The following is a 10,551-nucleotide window of genomic DNA, read 5'->3' on the forward strand; positions in this document are numbered from 1 at the left end:
TAAATAAAAAGTTGTTTGTTGCTGTGTAAAACTGAGATAATCATATTTGGATTTCTTGTAATAACTGACTAGGTTCCATTCTTCAAAAGTGGCTAACTTGGCTACATTAACTGGAGTGAGACGCAAGTTTCCATTCTTGAAGCATGCTTAAAAGATGATAAACATATCAGACATCTGCTTGTTGTGAATTAACAAGCTAATTATTCCAGTAGATATCCAACGTTTATGCAAAGTTATTCCAAAATGAATCCAGCTGACTAAACCACGTATGAAGGATGGAATGTTGGTCTCAAAAAGAATGAAATGTTTTTGAATGTTGACTGTGACAAATAACTGCTATGAGATTTGACTCTGTAAATATCTGAAGTGTCAGCTATTTTTTAAACTTTTAGAGTATGTCAGAAAAAAAGGCCAGTAGTAAATGTTCCTGTTTTTATACAGAATAAATGAAAATAAATGAAAAGTTGTAAAGGATGTATTGTATAAATTGTGTATTTTCTAAATTACAAAAATAATTTGTGCAGTTCCTTAAAAGTTATGCATATATTTTGTTAAAATACAGTATTTGACCAGCTGAACTAGCTCAACCAATGGCGTGAGTTATCTGTTGGTCTGGCGAATAATATACAAATGGAAGTGTTCAGAAATGTTTGCTAAAGTCATTATTTTGGCAGTTCCATTTAGTACTGTAATTAGGAATATATGCCACCTTAAAAATAAAATAAAACAAAATAAAAAGCAAATCTTGAAGCAGACAATTTAGTAGAGAACGTGAATAACATTATTTGCTTTATTTCAAGATTGAATATTGTGAATGGTTTTTGGTAAACTGACAAAGGACAGTTCCTACAAAATTAAAATTACTGAAGGTAATATTATCTGCGGGCAATTATTTGTGGTAACATGGTTTTGTACTGAAGTGCACAGCAATTCATGAACAAAATGAACATGTTTTAGGGTTAAACACCTTAGGACTTATTTAACTTGTTTGATGATTTATTTTACTTCTTTGATGATTCAATATTTTATCATTATTCACTCAACTCGCTGATATTCATCAGGCCAAACACTAATCAAATTTCTGGGGCTGGAACCAAATAACCATCATATTCAAAAGTGCACAATCTTTTGGTTGCATACAAAAAAAAAAAAAATGGATACAGAAGGTTGAAATGTTCAGGGACATCCAAAGTCCATATCAGTTCTCTCTTCAACCTGTCAGTAGCTTTTTTTGGGGGCGTAAGTTTTACGTCATTTTTGATTGTACACACTATAAGAAACATTGGTTCCAACAGTAACAGCTAACACAACTGAGGGTTTTAGTGCACAATAAAATCTTATAAAACGCACAACACAACACTATGGAAAAAAAATCGGACAGATAAGGGAAGTTGGGCATCTACTTTAAGGGGCATCTCCACTTTTGGAATTCCAAAAGTCATCAACGTCAAAATCTATTCAGTTTCCATATACCTTTAACAGTGCTACCGGTCTATACACAGCAATTCTGTTAACACAGAAGTCTTTTGCCATATGAAAATAAAATTGCTTTGAATACTTCGTATATAAAACCATTTCTGAGGTATATAGCCAACAAGCCAACGGGGAAACATCTAGAATGCTGAGTTACTGCAACGCAAGAACTGATTGGTCATCGCTGGGGTTAATACACACAGTAGCAACCAAAACAGCGATACTGGAATTGTCACAAACTGTTATTGATATAATATCCTGCACTTTAAATTCTCTCTCTCTCGCACACACATACATTCACACACAAACAGTTAAAAAGAAGATCACTTTAACTTTAAGACTCTACAGCTGCACGATAACCCAACTTCGGTTTGTATTACAACTTTGGAACAAAATAGGAAGAGGACAATATAATCATTATTTTCCTGAAAATGGGATCTAAAAGGTCCACAGTACTCTGGACTGTCCTCAGTATAGAAACGCTGTGCCCTGGATGTGGCTTCTTGCATAGCTCCCAAAACCACGAGGGAGAACAAAGCAATTATGAATGAGGATTTCAAAGCTTATTCGTGGCGTGTCATTCTCATCTGAGAAATACACATACTGTTCATGCATACATAAAGTAACTTAAAGGGTTAGTTCACCCAAAAATGAAAATTAGTCTGTGTTTTACTCACCCTCGAGGCATCCTAGGTGTATATGACTTTCTTCTTTCAGACGAATCCAATCGGAGTTATATTAAAAATTGTCCTGGCTATTCCAAGCTCTATCATTGCAGTCAGTGGGTGTTTCTGTTGAACAGTCCAAAAGTCGTCAAATAAAGCACGCGCATCCATAATAAAATGTGCCTCACACGGCTTCTGGGGGTGAATAAAGGCCTCCTGTAGCGTTTTTGTAAGAAAAATATCCATATTTCAAACATAATAAACACTTCTCTCTCACTTCATCTCACTGTGGTATGCGGAAGCCGTTCCGGCGGATGATGTAGGACGTCGGCATTGCGTGATTAGTGACGAAAGCGGAGAGAACAAAACAAAACGGCGTTCACGAATTAGTACAAACCAAGGATTTGTAAAGAAAAATGTTGGAGGATTTCGATATAAGCCAAGAGGAGACTGGTTTTCCTTTGCTAAAGTAAGGAAACTTTGCTTCCTTTGCTCCTGTAAACAAACTCGCGAGACTAGCATATCTCAGAGGCGTGTGCTGCGCATACTTCCTACATCATCCGCCAAAGGCGTTCTGCCTTCCGCGTATGACAGATAACGGAAGTGAGAGAAAAGTGTTTATTACATTTGAAATATGGCCATTTTTCTTACAAAAATGCATGGATTCGCTACAGGAGGCCTTTATTCATGCGCCTTTTATTATGGATGCGCGCGCTTTATTTGACGTCTTGTGGACTGTTCAACAGAAACACCCACCCACTGCAATGATAACGCTTGGAATAGCCAGGACAATTTTTAATATAACTCCGATTGGACTCGTCTGAAAGAAGAAAGACAGATACACCTAGGATCCCTCGAGGGTGAGTAAAACTCAGGCTAATTTTTGGGTGAACTAACCCTTTAAAAGACCATTAGGTCACAATTACTAGAAGGCTGGACTATTTTAGTGTGTATGAACACAATAAGTGCTACAAGTAAGGGGGAAAGGTGCACAAAAACTTTTTAGTGGACTACTATGACTCAGCTAAAAAGCAAATCAACGTTCAACAAAAAAACAGAAGTAGATTTTTTTTTTTTTTAAACAAAGCAGCTAAGTTTTGGCACTTAAAACCATCAACTTTGATTCTTCTGCATTAAATGTGTGTGATAGTTAGAACTAAATGTAAACTGGACATTTTTTGTATGTCAGAGACAATGGGGTATAATAATTTCCAAAAAACAAACAAACAAAAAACTAACTATACGTGAAGAGACCATTGTGAGGGAAGGGTTAAAAGTAGAAAGCATCACTATATGCATAATATAAAAATGTTAAAATTAAAATAATACTTAAAAATGGAAATCATAAAACTGGAATTACAAATGAAAGTTTACACTTCTCATGCAGCATATAAAATATTCAGTATCTTGCTTTGTTCCTTTATGGTTGTGTATTTACTTGGTATGGTACACGAGACTGTACAGACTCAGTTCTTTGGGCTGTTTACAGTGAAAGACTGAGAACAGGGTTTCTGTTTGGCAAAGACCATGTTGAAATAAATAATGAGTTTGGCAACCACCTGTTGGTTCGGTGAAACACTCCACATGGTTGACATCGCATCCATCTGGTGGTGTTGTGTTCCACGCAGCTGCCATGTTGAGGGAGTTCCTTGTCTTAAAATCTTCTAATGTGCTTCCAGGAAGAGCGGTTTTATTGTAGAGCTTTCAAATTAAATACAGCACCAATAAACTCCTAGAGGAGACTAAGTTAGCTGGCTCCTCCATCTGATTGGCTGTTGTTTTCATCCATGTTACTGAGACTGGGCACTAGTATTGTCAGTCTGACGAGAAAGGGTTCCTTTCTGTTGTTTTTGAGTCTGTGGTTTCAGTTGCTGCTGCGGTTGTTGTTGTGATGGAGGAAATGTACCTTGCTGCTGAATAGGGAAAGCCTGCAGGATCAGTTGTGTGGACTGGTTGCCATGAAGGCAGCGTGTACTCTGACAAATACATAGCAGAAAATTAGATACAAGTCAAAAACTTTATTTAAAATTAAAGTTGACTGATATTTTCTTCTGAAAATAAATTAATTAATGGAAGTTTTACATGGGTATCTAAATGGACATTAATGTGTTAGGATCAGTGGTTCTCAAATAGGGGGCCCCCGTAAGTGTTAAAGTTATTTGTTTGTTTCTTCATAATTTAGAGCTAAGTTAAAAAAAGAAATAATTAAATGAATAAAAACAGGCATATACACCATACACGATTATTATTATTGGAATAAGTATCAATATTATTATTAAATGTAAAGAAGCCTCTTATGCTCATCAAGGGTAATGGTAATATTGTGAAATATTCACATTTTAAATTACATTTTCTATTTTAATATTTTTTAAAACTTAATTTATTCTTGTGATGGAAAAGCTGAATTTTCAGCAGCCATTGCTCCAGTTTTCAGTGTCACATGATCTTTTAGAAATCATTCTAATATGTTGATTTGGTGCTCAATTATCATCAATTAATACGGGTGCTCAATTATTAATAATGTTTTTCATTATCAATGTTGAAAAGTCCCCCCCCCCAGTATTCTTTGATGAATAGAAAGTTCAAAAGAACAGCATTTATTTGAAATAGAATGTAACATAATTAATATCTTTACGGTCACTTGATCAATATATTTTTTGTTAATGATTGCTACATAATGATAGTTAATATAACAAAATTTTATATATATATAAAATGTATACATTTTAACTAACTAATATAACTAATATATATATATATATATATATACAGACGCATACATATACATATAATTCAGTTAGATTAATCTCATATACATCATATTATATAACAATCATTATTACATAACATGTTAAAATAAAAACAAACAAGTACAACATTTAATTATTTGTTTATATAATTTATATAACATTATATTTTTGAGATTATTCCTTTTTAATACTTAAAAATGGTACTTGCAACAGAAGTACCAGAGGTTAGATAGGGTCTTTGAATATTGACAAAGGGGGCCTTTAGAATCAAAAAGACTGAGACTGGTTTAGATGGATTACCAGCTGGCAGTTTAACCCAGTAGAACTTCTTGGTCAACTTCATTAAGGCTTGTAAACTAGACTAGTATGAAGACTACGTAGAATGTCATGTGGTGATGCATACCAATCACTGAATCATAGTTCTGAGTAGACTCAAAATGAAACTATGTGCATGCTTTGTTACCTGTAAAAATGGTTGCTGCGTCGCCCCCTGCTGTTGACTTGTTTGTAATGTGGTAGTTTGAGCCTGCTGTTCTGCAGGCACTGTTGACTGAGGCTGCAGTGCTATGGTCTGTGTCTGACCTTGTTGCTGTGCAAACGGGCTATAAGCTGTCACAACCTGACCCATAAACATTGTTGTGGGTACCATGACAGCACCACACGCCATTGGAGCGGTCACAATCTTAGTGACCAACTGCTGCCCGGCAGGAAATCTGAGAGTGACAAAGCAAGACAAAGAAAGAAATAATTACATGATTAATTAAATAATACTGATAATATCTGTAGAAGGTGTCCTGGGAAAGAGAATGAGGAAAAAGACATGCACCTGTTGATTGCATTTCCCTGATTTATTTTTGGTGCCAGACTGCTGGGTATCTGCACAACATTGGCATTGGCAGGCTGGCTGATCATCATGGTATTATACACAGGACCATGCTGAGAAAGAGAATGAGAGAGAGAAAGAGACAAAAATGAGGTCATCCATTTAGATGGTGTCACCATATGAAGTGGAGAACAGGAGATTGTCACTGTTAATGGGCTACTTTAAAAGCTACTTCTAGGCAATACACGGCTAAAGGTACTGGTAATTACAGTCAATTCTGTAGTGTTAACAAATGTCAATCAAACTCTTTCTTATGTCTAATTGCAACAGAGCTGTTTTTAAAAAATCATGAGTAATATGTAATTATAAAATATAAAAGTGACAGTAAATATTTAAAAAAAAAATTCAAAAGATAATTTTTTTTTTCAAATAAATGTTCTTTTGAACTTTCTATTCATCAAAGAATCCACAAAAATATTAAGCACCACAACCACTTTAAACTGTAATGAGATAAGTTTCTTGAGCACCAAATCAGTATATAAGAATGATTTCTGAAGGATCATGTGACACTGAAGATTGGAGTAATGATGCTGAAAACTCAGCTTTACCATCACAGGAATAAACTAAAATATTTATATGATATTTCATGATATTACTGTTTTTACTGTATTTTTATTTAACAAATGCAGCCTAAGAGACTTTTTTCATAAACATTTACAACCTTAAAAACTTTTGAATGGTAGTGTACATATATAATACATATTTTAAAAGGACCTGATCTGAAAGTTCAGATTTCATCAGGCATTGCATTATTTAATAAAGACTAATCAAGTGGTTGTCAGAGCAAATATTTACTGGTTGTCGGAGCAAAAATGATGAAAGTCACCTGTGTAACAGAAGAGCCCTGCTGCAGGGAACGAGAAGCCTGTTGCTGTGGAAGTGCTTGTTGCTGTGGAACAGTCCCACTCTGTGCTGTACTTGTCACATTTTGGCCCTGTATAGCTACGACCCCAGTCTGTGCTCCAACCCCTAAAATGTTAGTCTGTGCTCCTCCAACTTGCGGCAACTGTACACTCAGTCCACCACCCGACTGCTGCAGTATCATCTGAAAGACACCATTTCAATCACATGCTTTTGTTTCTTAATAACAGCAAAGTTGTCAATACCGATATTCACAGTTACATGCGTGTACCTGAGTGCCCTGTCCCTGCACCCTCTGGAGCTGCTCATGAATCTGTCTCAGTTCCTCCTGCTGTTTCTGAATGTTAGCTTCGATCATGCGTGTCCTTTGCTCCAATTGCTCCTTCAGGTGCTGCATTGCATTCAACTGCGCAGAGAACTACATTCAGAAAGCACAGAAGAATAAACATCATGGTGTCATGGAGAAAAATCAAAAGTCAGTCATTTAAATGATGGCTTATCTGATCTATCTGGCAAACCAAAACACCATACCAAAAATAATAATAATAAAAAAAAAAAAAAACATACACAAATAAACAAAAAACAAACCCTAAAAAAAAAAACGAACTAAATGAAAACTATGGAAGCCCATTTCCGCCACTGAATAAAAAAAACGTTATCTCACAATTCTGACTTGTTTTTTTCTCAGAATTGCATGATATAAACATCAGGGTTCCCACTCTTTCATGAACACCAGATTCAAGGACTTTTTAAAGCACCATTTATTTTATATCAAGCACCTATCAAATTCACACCCCAGCATATGTAGTGTCATGAAAGACCTTACATTACTTAACATTTCACCACTTACACAACATTTACATAAAAAATTTCAGAGTAATAATGTTTTGAATGTGTAGGTTTCATAAATTTAGACCATTTTGAGCAGTCGTGTTCAAAGGAATTTAATGAAATCCATTGAAGTCAATTTTGTAAATTACTTTTTATTGTAAATCCCATTTTTTCATCTTTGACCTAGAGGAATGCAGTTGCTCAAAATGTCAATGTTTTAAAAAAATATTTAATGAACATTTTAAACCTTGTACATGTACAAATCTGCAAAAAAAAAATTAAGAAAAGCAATTAAAAAAATAGGACTTTCTATTTGCTTTTAAACTGTAAACGCTTTTCACTAAGCGGTTTTTCCAATTTTTCAAGTTCTACATTTTCTCCTTAGCTCCATGTTGCAGTAAGTTTTGGGAGTTAATTTTTAGTCCAGAGATGCGCAGCGGCTCAGCTGTTACTATATCTGGAACTATTTTCGTTGATGAAATATATACAATAAGACAAAAAAGAATGTTTGCGGGAGCGTGACACACGTTGCGGGAGTGGGCGGTAATGCTCAGAAATTCAGGGGGAGCAGGCTTAAGAAAACTGTCCTGCTCAGGACTCTAGGCTGCGCGTCAACAGGTTTTTTTTTTTCGCGCTCCCCCATCTCCACCCCCAATCATTAGTGCCGCTTGTTCTGTCTTTGACAGAACATATAGGACAATTTTTAAATAGCGCCATAAACAAAATTTATTTCAAATTTAATTCAAGCACTTTCAAGGACCTGTTTGTTTTCAAGTACTTTCCAGGCCTTGAATCCATATGTCTGAAATTCAAGTACTTTCAAGAAGCGTGGGAACCCTGAAACATGCAATTGCGAGTTATAAAGTCAGAATTGCGAGATAAAAACTTCTCAGAAGTTTAGAAGCAATTCTCAGAATTGAGAATTCAGTCAGAATTGCGAGTTTATATCTAGCAATTCTCACTTTATTTATCAGAATTGCGAGTTTATAGCTCACAATTTTGACTTTATATAACTCACAATTGCAAGTTTATATCTCACAATTCTGAGAAAAAAAAAGTCAGAATTCCAAGATGTAAACTCACAATTGCGAGAAAAAAGTCAAGAATTGTGAGATTTTTTTTTATTCGGTAGCGGAAATGGGCTTCCATAGAAAACACCTAAAACAAAACAAAATTCTTACCAGGGCATTAGGTTGAACCTGCTGCTGTGGTTGAGGTTGTTGCTGTTGGTTGATTTGGACCAGAGATCCAGTCTGATTGGTGTTTTGAGAACTCATGGACTATCAAAATAATGCCGATAAGACCACAGTCATTACTCAGCTGCTACGAGGCACAAGCATATGTTAGGAATGCTTTGTAAGATAATTAAAGCCAAGTATTGACATTGATGAATACACAAGTCTCACCTGGGTGCTGATAGAGGAACGACGTTGGTGTGTCATATCAACAGTGGCGGGCCGGGGTGGAGTGCTCACATCCATCTGTAGCTTAGAGGGAGTTGCTAAGGAAATCATACAGATACAAGAGTTTTAAACAGGCACAAAACCAGGAAAACGCATCAGAAGAGCACACTTTTGGCTAAATTTTTCATGCTTACAAGTACAGGTGTTGTCGGAGACAGCGGTGTGCGAGGACTTGCGGGAGCTCCTTGAGGAGGTGGAAGGTGTGCGACTGTTACTGAAGCACTCCAGAACCTCCTTCAATCTGGAGGTGTTTAACTGAGATTCAGAGCCAGAAATCTGAGACTGCTGGAAAGAGAGAGGAAAGTTAAGAAATATCTGTAGTGTAACTGTCGATCAATGTTTTTTGTTTTGCAATGACTGATATACAGAGAGCAATTGTTTTTTAACTATTTATTTTTGGCATTTTTGCCTTTATTATGACAGGACAGCTCACAACTGACAGGAAACGAAGTGGGAGAGAGATAGGGGGCGGGATCAGGAAAGGTCCTTGAGTTGGGATTCGAACTCGGGACGCCCATAGCACAACAGCACTGTATGTCGGCGCGCTGCCCATATATATATACAGGGCCTAAAATGAACACTCGCCAAGCGCCAAATGAGAGTAAAAATCAGCGTTGGCGAGTATATGTAACAGTGTCAGTCGCCAGTTGGCGGGTAAAACTTTTACGAAACATAATGTAGTGAGAACAACAGCCAGTTTTTAAAGAGATTCGCTGTTTCTGACGTAAGCAAATAAAAGCATCTTTTCCGAAGACAAGATCATCGTGATTGGTTAGCTGTTCTGTCATAACATAAGCGACAAGAGTGAATCAAATAATAGGATACAAAACGGGCTGATAAGGTCAGAGACTCCGATTCAGAGTAGAGTGATGGCCAGCTTGCCCCTAGACACGGTTCTAATAACTTTTACCTGAGAAGATATTGCTGCTTCATTTCGGAAGATTAACTTTTCCCTTCTTTATTCTTCAAAACCTGAGAATGTGGTGACGTGACACATACCTGGGGTTACGCTGCCAAAACGGTGCAGTGAAGTAGGCTATAGTTTAAAAGGTTGCTCGTTCAGCTGTACACTATGGAAGCATATAGGTAGCGAAATTCAATTTAAAATGCAATATGCAAAATGGCAATGCAATATGCAAAATGGCACGTGCAAAGTTTGGTGCAAAAGTAAAATGAAAATTAAATTATATAATTTACATTTGCCATTTCCAACAGTAGTCTTAATATGTAAATTGCATGCAAATTTGAACGCTTTATAAGTTGCGAAATGAAAATAAAAATGTATAACACAAATTGATTTGATATGTGTAACATGTTCAAGCAGAAATGGTAGCGGTAGCAAAATTAAATGCTATTTGTCCTAAATGCATTTAGACTAACAGTTAGAACACTTAGGATTGCATTTTGCATTTGACGCCGTGGGATATGTGTAGCAAAATTAAATTTGAAAATGCATTCCGAGCTGACCACGCCCACCCTCCGTCAATCATTGCTTCAAGGCGGGGATTGGCGGAAGCGTGTTACGTTTGGATCGTTTGAAACATGGCGGCTGGAGATCTGATAAGATCATTGAATTCACTGGCAGATAAAGTGGAGCGTGAACAGAGAAATATATGAAGCGTATT

General features: G+C 36.3%; 2 protein-coding genes across 7 annotated transcripts in view; one reads left to right on the forward strand and one right to left on the reverse strand.

The window, feature by feature from the left end:
- LOC107656054 (mast/stem cell growth factor receptor kita-like) overlaps nt 1–412 on the forward strand; it is a 13,499-nt gene extending 13,087 nt beyond the window's left edge. Inside the window, exon 21 of the mRNA XM_016443725.1 lies at nt 1–412. This exon is cut by the window's left edge and continues 908 nt beyond it. The gene's annotated coding sequence lies outside the window, so the exon portion shown is untranslated.
- A 2,605-nt stretch (nt 413–3,017) lies between these two features.
- Nucleotides 3,018–10,551, reverse strand: part of LOC107656111 (circadian locomoter output cycles protein kaput-like) — an 18,328-nt gene continuing 10,794 nt past the window's right edge. For 4 of the 6 annotated variants that reach the window (XM_016443834.1, XM_016443824.1, XM_016443816.1 and 1 more), the window contains exons 13-20: nt 9,061–9,211; nt 8,870–8,964; nt 8,645–8,743; nt 6,904–7,050; nt 6,598–6,816; nt 5,715–5,824; nt 5,352–5,601; nt 3,018–4,114 (exon numbers count right to left, since the gene is read on the reverse strand). In XM_016443834.1, coding sequence (XP_016299320.1) covers nt 3,929–4,114; nt 5,352–5,601; nt 5,715–5,824; nt 6,598–6,816; nt 6,904–7,050; nt 8,645–8,743; nt 8,870–8,964; nt 9,061–9,211 — 1,257 coding nt within the window. In that variant the 3' untranslated portion in view covers nt 3,018–3,928. The remainder of the gene's footprint in view (nt 4,115–5,351; nt 5,602–5,714; nt 5,825–6,597; nt 6,817–6,903; nt 7,051–8,644; nt 8,744–8,869; nt 8,965–9,060; nt 9,212–10,551) is intronic. The other 2 variants (XM_016443847.1, XM_016443855.1) reach the window with 2 other exon arrangements.

This window comes from Sinocyclocheilus anshuiensis, unplaced genomic scaffold (genome assembly GCF_001515605.1).
Source record: "Sinocyclocheilus anshuiensis isolate Anshui unplaced genomic scaffold, SAMN03320099.WGS_v1.1 scaffold85, whole genome shotgun sequence".
Taxonomy (NCBI): domain Eukaryota; kingdom Metazoa; phylum Chordata; class Actinopteri; order Cypriniformes; family Cyprinidae; genus Sinocyclocheilus; species Sinocyclocheilus anshuiensis.